A 16,658-nucleotide genomic window follows, 5' to 3' on the forward strand; every position below is an offset into this window, starting at 1 on the left:
GCTATTGTCCATACCACTGTGAAGTTTATATTTTTTGGTTTGTGACCTAGAGAAGGCCAAAGTAGTTTTGTGGATGCTCTTAGAAATATCCTTATCTTTGAGAAGGTATGAAAATGCTTGTCTGAATTTTTGTGAGTAGAACATGGAAGTTCATGTTGTGGAGTAGATTGTATTAGGACATGCATATTCTCATATTAGTTACCAGATAATTCCCATTCTGCTCTTGTTTTGAATTTCCATTTAGATAGCCATAAAACACAGCTTTTGGATCAGTTTTAGCTAAGCAGGTGATACTGCACCTGGCAAACAGTACAAAATACATTTCAATTTTTTTTTTTACCCCTGCAATTTAACTCTAAAAGAAAAGCATTTACAACTATGTAACAGTACACTGAATCAGTTTTTCAGAGGCAGATCACTTGTAGGAACTTGCAAAAGAAGGGAAGCAGAGGAACTTGATCAACAAATCTTGCAAGCGGGTTCTTCTACTCGAGAAATCTTTTTTCCTAGGCTTTGCAGCGATGTACTTTGTGCTCCCGCTTATTTTTGGAAGTTGCCTGTGCTTTTAGAAACTTGTTTGCTCACCTACTGGAGTTCAGTGTAAAACTTGGAAAGCTGGCAAAGCAAGTATCTGTTTTAGAACTGAAGTAGTATTTCTTCCTCAGTTTGAGGAGACGTTTCAAGGTTAACACTTGCACATGTGCTATTTATTGTGGAAAGTACTTCCAGAGACTCCTCTGCCCAACAGGTGTTGCTCTAAATACTTGTATCACGTTTCACCAACTTTGATTTAGACATTAGTTTGTCTTGCCTTTTACGATCATTATCCCAATTCTCCTGTAAACTTGCGTCTGCCAGATGTCCCTACAGATCCCTCAGGCATGGCAAGGAGTTTGAAGTGAAAGACTCCTCACCACTCAAATATGTGGTGAAGTGTATAAGTTGCAATTAGGATACAGTGGACAGCTTCACATGAAGTCGAGCTGGCAAGCATTACCCTTGAGTGAAGTTATGCTGTGAAGTCAGCCATGGAAAACTTCTCATTTAAAACTGGGGCAGGGAACATGGCAGGCATTTCGACTTAAAATTTTCAGTACAGCAAAAGAATTGTTATGTGTGATTTCTCACAGTGTCTACTCATAGGAAGGAAATGGAAGTCATAAAAAGGAAATTCTTGTTTTGGTATGAGAAGTTGATCTGGCACTTCGGTGTTTTCCAGAGCAATGAATGGGTTAGTAGATTGTGACTGATACAATCACACGAACTCTTGAATGGTTTGGAAATGATGTACAGGATGGTGGAAGAAGTCAGAAAATACTTAAATGGCATAGCTAGCAATACTTGTTAGATTATGATAACTACAGCATGTAAACAAGTAGTTGACTGACTGTTAGCCTAGCTTAATCGTTAGCTTAACATCTTAGCATGGCAGCTTGTTCTTTGAGGATCACCTGAATTCATTTGAGATGGAGGAGGGCATTTAGGAGGTGTATGTAAATTGTAGAGTCCAGAGAAGGCCAGAATGTTCAACTGATTTAGTGGATATTTGACTCACCAAGGTCACAGACCTACGAGCGACTCCTCTGCTTCAGATGAAGAGGCTTTCTTGTCTGTCCAAATCATGCTATTTGCCGTTTAGTTTTCAGGTCCTCTTGTCTTGTGGTCCACATGCCACTCCGTGCTTAGAATGAATTATAGATGTAAATGCTGCACAAATAAGGCTTCATTTCTGTCCCAGACTGTCATCTCAGTGACACTGTTAACTTTTCCAGGAAAGAGTTGGGAAGTAAGGAAGAAGGGATTTGTAGCTCATTTTACATCAGTTTTCCACTTTCTTTCTGGGTATCAGACTTGTTTTGTTAGATGCATTTAGGAAACAGTTGTTATACCACAACGTTATGTTGCTAGTCCTACTGATTTTTTTTTTCTTGGCAAATATTTGATCCTGGGTTTTTTTTTTGCATTGGATACCAGACTGCCTCAACCACTAACACTTCTTGCTGTAGCATGTAAACTTCCCAAGCTCCAGTGGGAGCAAATGGACTGTATAGTGTGCTGCTGTTAAACAAAACAAAAACCTCCAAATAAAAATTTTTTAAGATTGTTATGTATTTACCATGTAGTTCTTTTTCTTTCTGTTGTTTTCTGCCTTGATTTCAGTGTTGTCAGCTGAGCTTCATAAAGTTAACTCAATTTTCATTGGCTTACAAATTCACTCTAAGTATCATGTTAAAATCTTTAGTATTGGCTATATTAAATTAAAGAAATAATACTTTGGGAAACCATAGATTTGGTTATGTCACTTTAGTTCTTTAAATACAAAGCTGGGCACAGCAGATGTTTCTTCTGAGGCCTTAGAAAGTGAGAATATACAAACATGCCATTAAAACATTGGTTACAGATCCTGAGAGTGCAGTCTAGAGGAAAGACCACACAAACTCTGCTTCAGGATGTTTTCATTTTCTGCCTGTCAACAAATTACACTCTGCTGTGGAGATTTATAGCAGTGTGCTAATCATGTTACTCTGTCTTCTGGATTGAAGCTATACACACACAAAACAATAAAATCTGAAAGTTTGTTTTTAAGACAGTAATGCAAGTAAATGGCCTTCTCAAGGATGTGGTTGTGACTTGTTAAAATGGAAATGGGAAAATAAACAGGAAAAGCATATGGAGTAGGTTTGTTATGGAATATACCACCATGTCTTGAATTTAACTCAAGCATGAAGACTACAACATTAACCCTTAAACACACTTCTGTGAGTCAGAATTCTTGATATATTAAGAATAAAAATCCCCACTACCCATCCCCCTGGTAGCGAGTGCTCAAAAGGAGAAGAAAAATAAGAGAACCTGATTTCCTTTGCTTGCTTAGGTTGCAATCTTCATTTAATGTGCTACAGAGCTCTTGTTTACTTGATAATTGTGTATGAATGGATTCTTACAGCCTTGTGAAGCTCTAATTAAACCGATAATGTTGCTCTAGTGAAGCAGAATGCGTAAGCATGTGCTCATGTCCTCTGTTGGCTAAGGAAATATCTGTATTTGAATAGCCCACTGAATCAAGGGTACTAAACAGGTGTCTGTTCTGACTTCTACTGCCTTCAGATCCTTAAAGTCAAATAGTATCTGTATTTTTAATTTGGGGGAGAAATATCCATCTGCCAGTACAATAAGGTCTGGTGGGCAGGCACCTCCCCAGGGTTCTCCAGAGCAGCTGCATGCTATGTGTAGAAAGGAAGTCTTGAGGGAAGAAGAAAGTTCTTTGTGGATATGTGAAGTGCTTTGTAATATTCTGGTTGTTTTTTGTTGTTGTTTTCAGAACTCCTGTCAAACTTTCCATTTACTTTTGATGGGTACTCACCAGAAGGGATGGTGATATTCCACTGGTCTCAGTTTATTCAGACTCTTATTAGGACAAGTATTGATTTCATTTCCATCATACTTCTTCCAGTAAAGGATTGATTTATTCTTGCCTGATGTGACTCAAAGAAGAAACTTTATCCCTTGATATCAAACAAGAGTAAAAGCTTGCTATCAAAGTAGAGATTTCTGTTCTAGTTATCAGTAATGAGTTGGCCATGGAGGAATATAGTTCCCCTTGGTTTCCAAATGTTTGTTCATCTGCTTAGTGAGGAAATCTTTGCTATATACCCATTGAGAACTGAGGTGGTCTCTTTTGCTTAATTGTTTGGTCTACAAGAGCAGCAAAGTAGGCTTAGTTGTTGTGTTTGTTTGCTTTAAAAACAAAACAAAACCCCAAACATTTCAAATAGTTGGAAGAAACAAATGTAGGAATTAGTACTTGACTGCATAAGCTGTTAAGTTGTATGTTACGAGGAATATATTGAGAGCTTTACAAAATGCAATTTAAATAGGATTCCTGGCGTGTAATTGTTGGTTTGTAAATTATTGTGGTAGGTTAAAACTACTGCTAATTCTGCAACACCTTGTATATAAGATATGTAAATTCAGTGACCAAAGCATGAATTAGAGAAGGCATATGCTTCGTCACAATAATAAGCTATGGAGAGGCTATTCTCTTCTCACCTGATGAGAAACACCACCATAGAAAGTCTTCCTGTTGCAGTAGGACTTTCTTTTGGTTCCTGCTTTCCTCTGGACAACGGATGCTGGATGTTGATTAACATTCCTGCTCTCCTGCCCTCAGATTCTTCTCCCATCTGTGGTAGGGGTGGCTGGGCCGTGGCTTTTCATTGCCCTTCCCCAAGATACAGCCTTGATTTTTTTCTGGACCGATTTCTTATGGTTTCAGCAGTCATTTGCTTTGTGTTTAGTTTTCAGGGACAGTGTATATAAAGCACACCATGAAGTCATAAATCTAATTCCTCACAGCTTAACAAGGAAGGAGGGAGTGACACATTCATTATTGTAACGAAGAAGGTGCAAAATGTAATCTGTCTGAAATAGCTGCCCTGTGCTGACAGTGCCCCATGCAGGCTGTTGTCATACTCACTAACTTAATCTGTAAACTTGTCTCCTCTTCTTGATTAGTTTCTTAGTTTGAGTCAGAGTTTGTTTGGAATACCACACCCATAAGTAGGGCTAGAGAAAATAAATGAAAAAGCAGCTTCTGCTCCCTTTTTCTTCCCTTCTTGTGCAAAAGTGGCCCAGTTCTCTTCCCACTTAGTCTTTCTCTGAGAAGTACAGTCAAATAATTGTCACTTTATCTGCCATATCCTTCCTTCTCTTCCTCTTCTCGATTCAGAAATGCTGCTTTGATTGCTGCTATATTAAAAACATCTTCACCACCCGAAGTTCATTTCATCTCCAGTATTTGTTTCTTCCTTTGGCTACATTTTGCTTTACATCCTGCTTTACCCTTGAGCTGAGATCGCCTCTGTTCCCTTGCTAGCTTTTTCTTTCTTTTTTTCTTTTTCTTTTTTCTTTTTTTTTTTTTTTACTGCCCATGGTTCTGAATGGTAACTCAGGACTAAGCACTGCTCTGAAACAAGCATTGCTTGTGGCTCAGGAGGTGCCTGAGCTGCCAGCTGCTGGGGACCGGGAGTGCTGGGATTTGCTTTCTGTACTTTGTCTTTTTTTCCACTTTGGCCACGGACATGATGGTGAGCCTCTGCTTTGATTGACTGTATCCATTTTTGTGTGTATTATTTTACTGTATTTGTTTAAAACTCATCTAGACAAACTTCAGTTTATATGATGTTTGAATGTGGCATTGGCTTAGAAGTGCAAAATCTTCATCAAGTTTGTGATGTATCTCAGACTTTTTCCTTACATATTTACATAGTTTTTCATGGAAAGCATTATTCAAGACAAGTAAAAAATACATAGCCTCTAAGCACTACAGTGCACTCAATCTTTCTGCTCAGTGCACTGTGGTCGTTATGTCTTGGAAGAAGTCAGACCAAGTTCACTCAGTATTATGCATGAAAAACACTTTTAAAATTAAGTGATTAAATAATTTCACTTGGATCTCTGGTGTATTTTCCTGTCTAAAAGAAAGCCATTCTTATTTGAGCTGGGAGTAGAAAGACAAAGGAAAAAATTCCTTTACCATGACCTTACGAACACAGACATTTCAAGATCATTGACATAATCCTGAGGCATAAATCTTTTTAAAATACTGTAATCAACAGAATGGGAACATTCTGTTTTATTGCTGATTATTTCTGAAAAACATTAGTGGGAGTGATCAGAGCCCCAGGTAGCTTGGGATGATCCTGCTGTTAGTGAGATGAAGCTGCAGTTGGAGAGCTTGTGATCACTGATGGCTGTGGTCACAGTACTCCTAGCTAGCATGAATTCTGCTATTACAACCTTGTAAAACTTTGTCACCAAAATGGGAGCAGGAGGAAGTGAGAAGAAAACAAAACAATGAGGCCTGATCAGGTAACTCTGGCTGCTGAGAGGCTTTGAAGCACCAAATGCTGTATGACATCTGAGCAGCCGTAATTTTATTGGCACTTGGCCTCTAGCAAGTGTGAGAAAGCTTGGGTTAGTCAAGTCTGGTCTGCTGGTTTTGGGGGGGGGTAAGTGGCAAGGGGTTGGGTGGCTTCTGTGGGGAGGGAGCAGGGGCTGCCCTGTGCTGGGCTGCTTCTAACCTGCTCCACAACAGAGCCACCACAGGACACAGCTGGGCTCAGCAGCAAGGTGGTAGCACCTTGGGGAAAACATATTTGGGAGGGGACAAAGCTCTGCATGACAGTGTGAGGAGTGAGGTAAAGTGTACAAAACAGCCCTGTAACATTTGCTTAGTGGGTTCTCTTGAAAAATATTTGTCACGTCCTAAAATATCAGATCTAAATGTTAATAGACTATCTTTGTGTAAGCTTAAAACACTGTGACTATTTTGTTAAATAGTTGTATGCAGCTTTTCTCAGTGCTTCAGTATTTGGGTTGAAACATGTCACTGTGCTATACACTGTGTATGAGAGAATACTTCTCGGTTGGAAAATGAACACCAAGTAGGAAGGGTTTCTGTGAGATGTTTTGGACAACTCAAGATCTATACCTGCCAGTCATCTTTTTTGGCTAGGGACTCTAGAATGCGCAGATCCTATAGAAAATCTTGGTAGAAGCCAGACATGCATCTGCGACGCTGACATTCTAATACGTAGCACCCCTCATATAAAATAGCCATCTAGCTTTCTAGAATGGGAGGGACAGGATTAGGCACATAGTTTCCTATCACTATAGTCACAGAAACTGAATGACATTTTGGTTACATAGTGCTCAGACACAGCATGTGAAGGCTTAAATCAAGAAATAAGTACTTACAGCACTAGGAAGATTTTCCTTTTGTGCTGTTTATTCCCCACTATTCCCTTCCTGTGTAGATACTGAGGAAATCTCTGAAGGAAGTATTTTAGAAGTGTAAACATTTTACCTATTATTTTAGAAGTGGGATATGGAACTGAAGCTTTTTTTACTCAGATGGGTTTGATAGGGATACATGTTTAAATACTACTTTTGTCATCTTTGTTAGGGGGCTCATGTACGGAGGTTTCTGTACAGCTATGTTTTGCTTAGTCATTTCTGAAATCAGTGACTTCTGTTTGGAATTGAACGTAGAGAAAAATCCAGATTGCACAAGTGCTGGCCTTAGTTGAGGTAATCTGTGCTCCTCAGGACCTGCAGATGTATAATCCAGAGGAACCAGTATAGGTACATTAGGGTTGTTATCTGTCTGTTAAACGGGAGATGCAAATAGGAAATACAACACTTGGCAACTGTTTGTGGCTTCACAATCCTTTGCAAAAATCTGGATCTGTAAAATGTCTAGTGGATTGCAATGATGGATAAATACTTTATTTTGATTTCTGACAGTTACAACTCTATTCCAGTGGCTTCTCTTCTTATGTAAAGAAAAATAAAAGATGCTGTCTTTAGGCTAACACTGAAGGATCATAAATGGGGTACCTTTAAATATCAATAAGCAGAAGAATGTGTAAAACTTGGTTTAGCACAGTCATTTAAAGTTGCATAGTTTTGAGATGAGCAGGAGTGCATTTTCTTTTTAGTTGATTTGAGTGGAGAAAACGTGATAAATGAAGTGAGGAGTTGCTAAAACAAAGCTATTATTTTTGCGTATGCCAATGAAGATTTTTTTTTCCAACAAGAGGAAAAACTGAAAAATTATAGTCCAGCAGTTAGTGATCACTGATCACATAGAAAGCAGTGTTGGGTTTGCTGGCTATTCAAGCCTTTGCTTTTCATGTTCTGCTGTCCCATGTGCCATGAGTCAAGACCTTCTCTTTCAAAAAGTGTGCGTACGCTTCAGATGATGAAGAACTTCTTGAACCACTTAGCAGTAGTTAACTCAGCTGGAGCTGATAGTTAAGCAAACCTGCATAGGAGGAGAACTGACTGCTTTCAGGATGAATTTTGTTGTATTGGGAAAGCTGAAGTATTTGGGGTGATAGTGAACACTTGATTTTTCCCAGCAGCAGCTGTCAGTGAAAACCTGTTTGGGGTAGAGAAGACTGAGCAAGTATTAATACTTTGGATGGTGTAGAAAGACATGAAAGGCATTAGGTTGTACCTGCCCTGAAGCTTAAGAGGATGTACTACAACTACTGGGGGCACATACATTGCAAAGGTGTGTGTAGTGAAGACGTCAGAGTCTGCACTGAAATAAGGCGTGTATTCCTTGTCAGTCTGATGCAGCATGATTGATGTATGACCCAACTTAATGCCTCTACACGAGGTCCTGTTAAAATGCTGTTATCTTACTTCAGTGCTAGTTTGGGTACAAACACACTGTGCACTACAGCATAGTCCAGAGATGCCTTATTACAGTTGGGATGCATTTTTATATAAATATGAAACATTTATTTATGTTTTGTTTTTCAGGCAACAAGAGCTTCTTTGACTCACCATTGTACCAGTCTGGGGGACTCCTTGGGCAAGGAAAATGATATTGCTCTTATTATTGATGGCCATACACTGAAGTATGCCCTTTCATTTGAAGTCAGGCAGAGCTTTCTGGACTTGGCACTCTCCTGTAAAGCAGTCATTTGTTGCAGGTAAGAAATTCTGGAATTTTTTTTATTGGCAACAGAATGGGCACGAAGTTTTATGAAATTTCATCTTGTATGTTAGCTTTTCTTTTATACTTATAATGTTCACAGGAAATAAAAAAGGGGAAATAGAGTATACTATTCAAGAGGAAGTAAGCTGCAGTGGTGAGCCACTTGATAACATAATTGATTTCTCTGCTGTGGAACTGTTGAGAAGCTGGGGCTGTGCTGGAAGAAGCAAAGGAGAGCTATGGAGAAGTATTTCTCATATACTGCAGCCAGGTCTGTAAAAGGATTCATAAGACTGACCAACAGGCCAAGAGACTTGAAGATTTCAGTTCTTCCTGGCCTTCTACAGGATCCTTTATAGTGCAGCAGCCTTGTAGACCTTTGTGATGAGCATTCAATCAGCTGTACCCCTTATTTGACTAGATCACAGCAGAATTTGACTGTTTGTAGTTGACGTCATACTCGTGGTCCCATGTCATGACTGCTGCAGAAGAAGGGAAATAGGAGCCTGAAACAAAAGACTTATATTTCCTGTATAGCAGGAAGGTTGTGTTATTTTGAACTTTGAAAGGAGATTATGTGCCAGTAAATGTGAGTGACTCTCAGCCATGAAAGTAGTTTTGTCAGTGACGTTGGGATCCTGGTGGGGACAAGCCTACCATGAGCCAGCAATGCATCCCAGCAGCAGAAAAAGTCTAGCCGGGTTCTGAGTGGCAGCAGAAAGCATTGCCAGCAGGTTAAGGAAGTGATGCTTCTTCTCTACTCAGCACTAATGAGGTCGTATCTAGAGTGCTGTGTCCAGTTCTGGAATCCCCAGTACAAGAATGAAATGGATTTACTGGAGACAGGCTGGTGCAGGGCCACAAAGTTGATTAAGATACTGGAACATCTTTTATATGAGGAGAGACTGTGAGGGCTGGAACTGTTCAGTCCAGAGATGAGAAGTCTTAAGAGTATCTTGTCAATTGGTATAAACTCCTAATGGGAGGGAATGAAGGTGAGGGAGACAGGCTCTTCTATAATGGTGCCTAGTGACAAGACAAGAGGCAACAACAGAAAATTAACATCTGAAACTTTAGCTGAATGCAGGAATACAGTATTTTACTGTAGGAGTGGTCAAACACAAGAATGAATTTCCAGGAGACGTTATGGAATCTCTGTTCTTACACATGGAAAACTCAACAAGACACATCTATGAACAACCTGTTATACCAGACCTTGCTTAAGAAGGGGAATTGAACAAGGTGATTTCAAGGGGTCCGTTCCAAACAGGGTGATCCTATGATTTTGTGACTGCATGAAAATGTTGTATGGGATCTTTTTTTTTGTTGTTTTCTCCAGTCAATGTTTTTAGCCCTTCTCCAAAGCTCTCTTCTGAATGGTTGCCAACTACAATGACTTTTAATTCCAACTCAGTCCTTTATAACAGTTTTTTAGCTGTTGCTGATTGATTACTTTTTTAGGGAGCATGGCATGAGATACTGATGAGTCTCATTTTTGTAGTTGTTTCATAGGACTGAACAACAGTGTTTTGCAAGGTGGAGATCACATAACTGCAGTAGTTGTCTCTTGAATGCAAGAGGTCCAGTAGTTCTTGCAATCCAAGATAACAGTGGAAAGTATTGACTCCACCATGCACTTCTTATGCCACACTTGCTCTCCGTGGAAGTATATGCTTGTGCATAGAGCTACTCTATTTAGGTCTGCGTTATTATCTTTGTGCTCAGTTACCTTGGGCTTACAGAGCATCACATGCTCAGGAAGTAAATGGACCCCATGTTGTCCACTAATGCTGTTATCTCTGGAGGGAAGCTGGCAGCCAAAGCCCTTATTTTCATGTTCTATCTCTACGCTCTGGTACAGATCATTCTGAGGCAGGTTGTTAGTTTATTCCTCAGAGATTTGGTGAGCTCTGTCAAAGACCTATGTAGCTGAAGAAAATAACAGACTGCAATTTTACTGCAATTTTTAAAATTTGTAGTTCATTATATATACATATAGGTAGTTGCCTGTTTTACAAACAGAAATGTAATGTTAGGCATTTTTTCTTCTACTTTTTTATGATGAAGCCAACAGCAGTTTTAATTATCAATGAATTAGAAAATTGAGGTACAATGCAGAAAAACCATACTGTAAAGTGTAAATCAAAGAGAAAAGATGATGTAATTTCTTAGGCTTAAAAAAAGGAATAAAAATAACAAGGTTTTGAATCCCCAGGGAAAAAGAGGAATGCCTTTAATAGCCTTTAAGTCTTTGCAGGAAACTTTTTCATTTACTTGCCAGGTGCTTGATACTGAAAAAGGAAAAACATTTTTTTCTACTCTGGGCTGTTTTAATAGTACTTTGCGTGTAAAATAAGACAGTGCACTTAAACTTCAACAGGAAAAAGTTCTAAAATGTAATTGGCACAGCAAGAGGAAATTTCAAATTAAACAGAGTTAGTCTTCAAACAAAAATGTTAATTGGGAGGGGGATCTGGGTCTTTAAACTTGGTGGTATGATGTTTAGGCACTTCAGGAGCAGCGGTTTTGCTATTCCCAACATAGCATAAATTCGCGGGACTTAATATTTCATAAATTTACTATAAGATTTTCATTCCCTCTGGGTGTTTCAGCTGCATTTGCCATTCAAGGATTTTTTTTTTAATATACTTAATATATACTGTATGTTCATTTGCTGGGCTTTAGGCATAAACTGTAGTTGAACTTGATTCTCAGGAGTAATCTCTTAAAATGAAACTGTAGTAAGCCTGGCCCCATTTTGTGTTTAGAGGGAGAGATGGTATCTTCTGCTGGGGTTAAGTCTTCCACTGTTGCATAGTCTCTTAACAGGCCACTGGCACAGGAGGAAAATATACTCCTTGGGAGAGTGGTGAAGCTTGCAAAATCAAACCAAACAATTCTTTAAGAAAAAGCCTTGTTTGCTGAAAGTTTTTCCAGAGACTGACAGATCTTATCTTCCTTTACACTGACTGGGATATTGGTGTGCAACTAATCCAAAGCGAGCAAAATTTGCTATTCAGCAAAAATAAATGTTGCTTGGAAAGCAGTTCAGTTCCAGACTTCATTTGTGACACCTGGGCTGTTGCTCATCTTTCTATGGATTTCACGTGTTCCTAAAAAATGTTTTTAATTGTTTTATGTGAGTAGCAAAATGTGTTAAATGGTTAAATGAGATTTTTTTTTTTGGTAGCAAAAGGATATTTCATCATTTATCTAGTGTTTGTGCCTCATGGAGAAAGTTAGTTTGTACAGCAGATCACTCTTTGGGTTTGAATATGAATGCAACAAAGAGAAAGACGTAACTTTCATGTGACTGCAGCATAATTAATTCCTTATTGAAGAGCCTGCCCTGATTTGAAATCATCAATGTTTCTTGAATGAAACAAGGATCTCTAGAAAGATGGGTGGCATAAGGCTAGCACCACATCTCTCACTGGGCTCCCTTGGGGTGTTTCTTGCGTTGGTTGTATTACTGCCCACCTCTGCAATACATCTTGAAGTAGTGGCACTGGGCTGCTGTTTAAGCAGTGTATTAATCTTTTCATGGAATCACAGAATCGTTTGAGTTGGAAGGGACCTTTAAAGGCCATCTAGTCCAACTGCATTGAGCAGGGACACCTGCAGCTCCGTCAGGTGCTCAGAGCCCAGTCCAGCCTGACCTTGAATGTCTCCAAGGAACGGGCATCCATCATCTCTCTGGGCAGCCTGTGCCAGTGCTTTTCAACGTATATCTCTACAGACCAAGAATGTTAAACTGAGCTTTTGTACCTAGGCGCTGCAGTCTTTTTCAACAGTGAGCAATGCCCTCATTTGGAGAGGGTTTGGGTAGGTGTGGCAAAAGAAACCAAAAACTCCAACACTGTATCTGACTTAAGAGCTACTGTTCTGAACTTCTTTTTTCACAAATAGAGGAATGTCAACTGGCATACTGTGGAAGTGTTGGGATGGTAATCACCTCACAAATCTGCTGTTGTATCATTTGGAACAGAAACCAGTCAAAAATGGATTAAGCTGTTTCATTGCAGGTTTTGAGAAGTTGCCTGTACAGGACAATTCTGTTGTGCTATCGTATCCCTTCACTGAAATACAGTGAAGTATTTTCTTTGTAAAGACAGTGAAGTTAGCTTGACCTCCCTTTTGTTTTCCTGCATAAGAGCCATTTATGTTAGAACACAACCAAGCTTTCCTGATGTTTTTTAATCCAGTATTTATCTGTTTCTGCTTTTCGTGTATCAGTGTAGCTGTGAGGAATTCAGTGAAGCTCTTGTGACTTCATCAGACTGATATATAAGTTGCAATATCTAATTTCTGGGTTTTGGCTCTTGACAAATGGTTCCTCAAGAGGAACAGAAATAACTGTTTCAGTAACTTTATATAATCTGTCAACTCTTCTGCCTCACAATCAACAGATGTCCTGTTCTGCACAGACCCATCAAGTGGCATTGCAGTTTAAAGAGAAATTGAGGAAATAGAGAAACAGTGATTTCTGTGGATTATCTGCTGTTTCCACAATGTCAGTTGCCTTTTTGTGGTTACTACATCAGCATGATTTTGCTGGCTTTTAGGTTTGATAGATGTTGGTCAGTTGGTCATCTGAGTATTAACTGCAGAACTCTTGCCTAGCCTCACCAACCAACCAGGATACGTGGCGCAAACTCTTGTTTTCTGTACGTTGAGCAATAGTGAAGCTGTAGTGATGATGATTGAAAGCCGAGGGAGAAAGTAAAGAAAGTGAGAAAATGCATGTTCTTTAAAGAAAATAACCCTCCCTAACAACAAGAAGAAAACCTGATTGTTTTCAGTTTTTTTGCTGTTTCAAGCAGAAGCATGCACAATGGGTGTTTGGGTTGAGGAGAAGTCATGATCCCAGTAACACCACTCTGAGAAAAGATGGTAAATATTCCAAAATGAGCATGCCCTTTGGTTAAAGCATGTCTACTAGAGTGTTTAAAGGGAGGAGGTTTTAATGAACAGAAAGCAGATGACAGGGGAAGAAAAAAAGCAGCCTGTGAAGAGTACCTGTTGCTAATTGTTAGTGTCACTTTGTCAGCTAGGTAATGAGAAGACAGATGAGGAGACAAGAGAAGTTGTCTCAGCATGTGAGTTGTAAAGCCAGAGGTTGCATGCTTCTGGTCTCCCATCCTCGTTCTGAGGAGACATCAATAATATAGCTCACAAAATGAACATCTGGAATACCTCTTAAATATTGATGCCCATAAGTCTCACTCTTGCTGGGGTTAGTACCTGACAAAGTGATTATTCTGTGCTGTAATTCAGAATGTGTGTATTTATTAAATCAAAAAAGTGTCTTGTTGACTTGCATTAGAAAAGAGCCTTATTCTTGTGACAGAAAATTATAACACAGTTCTGATTAGAAATATGCAAACCAATTCTAGCATTAATTGGTCCCAAAGAAAATTATGGATGCGTTGCATTTTCCTGTATATACATCTGATGTTTTCCCTCATCTCTCACCTACTGAATTATCAATGCTTGTTCTCTTGTTCTGTTTCTGACAACTCATGACAGCATGGTATTCATCTCATGGCTTTGAAAACCATGAGGGAAAAACTATTCTGGCAGCTTTAATTTTTATAGGTAATGGAAGTGGGAAGAAGGTTCAAGGTTGCACCGTGATGTGGTGCTCTCTGCACTCTTGAATAAACAACATTCACAGATAATTAGAAAATGTCCAGCATATAACTAGGCACGTGTAAAGAAATCTCAGGACTTAATTATTACTTTTCTTAAAAACTTACTGGCTGCTTTGCAAGAGCTTTGTGAATTTGCAAATGTTGCTCCAAAATATTGATGTATCTTTCAGCTGTAGTAACCACTGCAGACTCATCCCTGTTCAGGATGGTTCTCTTGCAAGGAGATATATACTTACCAAGTCAGAAATATCTCTGAATCCTATTCACTTTCTTAAGGTTTGTGTTTGTTTACAGTGAAAACATGATAATGCTGTCCTGATCTGTATTGCTTGGTTTTTAAATGACTCAGGTGAAGCAGGTTTCGCTCTTTCCCTTGCATAACTATTCAATTGCCTGATGGCATGAACTTAAGTGGTTCCTGCTATATGGCCATGCATTTCCTTTGCTTAATTCTGTCCCATTATTATGACCATGACTATATGAAGAATAGTTTTTTTTCTCCTTTTTTTGGTGTTTGAGATGAGGAAATAATTCAGACAAAGTAATCTATAAGTTGAGCCACTCTTTATTTTCCAGTGGTAGTCACAATTTGGCAAAATGCTTGCTTTTTTGTGTTATTCAAGAAAAATATTGTTAGAGTATATTTGTATTGGTTTTGGAACTTCTATATTTTGGTTCATATCAAGTACTTGTTTAAGAGTTTGGTTCGTTTTTATACTGGATGACCAGCTGACTGACTTCTCTGGTCATAACTAATGGTTACGAATGAATCATTTGTTCCTGAAACACTCTACTACATTCACCTGAACTTCTCTGTCTGTAACCATTCTTGCCAATGTCTATTCACTGCAGCCAATTCACTATCAGCATGATTTTGAAAAAGTTGGAGGAAAGGCATGAATACAGCTAAAAGCAACTGACTTTTTTGTTGTTTGGAATCAGGTTTTTTGGTTTTTGTTTTTTTTTCTTTCCCCCAGAAAAAGGTGTGTCTTGATAAAAACTAACATTTTTTTTTTGTCTGAGTGTTGTTTACCCTAGATGTTTTCTTTAATTTGTTGCCTTTTTGCATTGTGAGTCTGGTATGTAGGTGAACAAAATCGTAATATTTTACTTGATGTATTTCATAAAATGCAAGTGAAATGTCTGCCTTGACCTATGCTTTGATAACTCTCACAAACAGTTCCAAATGGTATCAGTTTCTTTAAACTATGGTACCGTGACCAGATTTCTACTGGTCTTGTCACGTTCCAAATAGGAGAAACTAGCAATGCTATGTTTAGTGCTACATTTCCCAAACTGGAAAATAAACATTCCTTAGATACTGCACATGAGAAAACACTATATTGCTGGAACATATGCTATTTTAGAGGAAAGATAAATCTGTGGTTTGGAATACCTTCTGTTTCACAAGAAGTTCATAGTACTGGTGTATTTTTGTTTCCACAAGTGTTACTGTGTTAACCCCTATATTCTGGCCAAATTCCAACTTGAACAATTACTTTCTTCCCAGTGAGTTTCCTACTGTCTTCCCTGTTGAATGTGATATTCTTCTCTGTTTCCTATTCAAAACTGTTTTAATGTTGTTAGTGTGTATGCTAAGGATTGCTAAAGATGTGTTGTTTTTTTTTTATTTTTTACAGTTGTGAGATTGAGAGAGAGTGTGTAGTAACCCTGGGCTTATCGAAGTCCTTCCACCTTGCCAGTGCAGTTGTAGATTTACTTTGATGTTAACTTCCATCAGCGAAATCTCCGAGTTTTTCAAGATGGCTTACATTGCATATATAATATATGTTCTCTGACTGGATGTACAGAAACAGTCTTTGGTGTATATATTTTATGTACCTGCTAAGAGCAGTTTATTAATTTGATGATGTAGGTTAATAGCAGCTAGTTGTCCTGTCTTGACTGAAGCTTTACCCCCAGCCTAAGTTTGCATAAGACGCTGCTTTATTAGACCATAGCAAAGTAGAAATTTTCTTGTTCAGTCATTCTGGTATCTTTAGACTTTTTACATAGCCTTGTTTCTCCCCTCATCCTTGCTTGTTGCACAAAATACCCCATCCCCAAGTTCCTGGAACGGTATTATCCTGCCAGGGAGTGACTGAATTTTTACTCTTATGGAATTCCCTGCTGGCCCATCAGGCTGGATGGAGGCCAAGGTACTGGTGAGTTTCTGCAACCTTGCAACTGTTCTATAAAGGCATCTAGCTGCATAGAAAAGGTCTTGAATTCATCGATCACAAAGTTTCAATTACATCTAGATAGAAGAACACAGAAAATAAAATCCAGTGCTTGGAGAACCTTATGAGGCAATTGGTAACTCTTCCCATCCTGATCACTGCTTACCATTCTGAATTTTCTTGTCTGAATACTGAGTCATCATACAAGCTCTCAAAACTTACATTAGGAGGAGACAGTATAAGGATACTCACTGCTTTTATTTAAATAATTTTTTTATTTCCAAATGTAATATTTGAATTTTACTAATACCC

At 38.7% G+C, this 16,658-nt stretch overlaps 1 protein-coding gene across 9 annotated transcripts in view; it reads left to right on the forward strand.

Moving 5' to 3' along the window:
- ATP8A2 (ATPase phospholipid transporting 8A2) overlaps nt 1–16,658 on the forward strand; it is a 325,803-nt gene that overhangs the window by 118,141 nt on the left and 191,004 nt on the right. For all 9 annotated transcript variants that reach the window (XM_021379136.1, XM_021379100.1, XM_021379117.1 and 6 more), the window contains one exon: nt 8,335–8,507. In XM_021379136.1, the coding sequence (XP_021234811.1) occupies nt 8,335–8,507 (173 nt within the window). The remainder of the gene's footprint in view (nt 1–8,334; nt 8,508–16,658) is intronic.

Source organism: Numida meleagris, chromosome 1 (assembly GCF_002078875.1).
Source record: "Numida meleagris isolate 19003 breed g44 Domestic line chromosome 1, NumMel1.0, whole genome shotgun sequence".
Lineage (NCBI taxonomy): Eukaryota > Metazoa > Chordata > Aves > Galliformes > Numididae > Numida > Numida meleagris.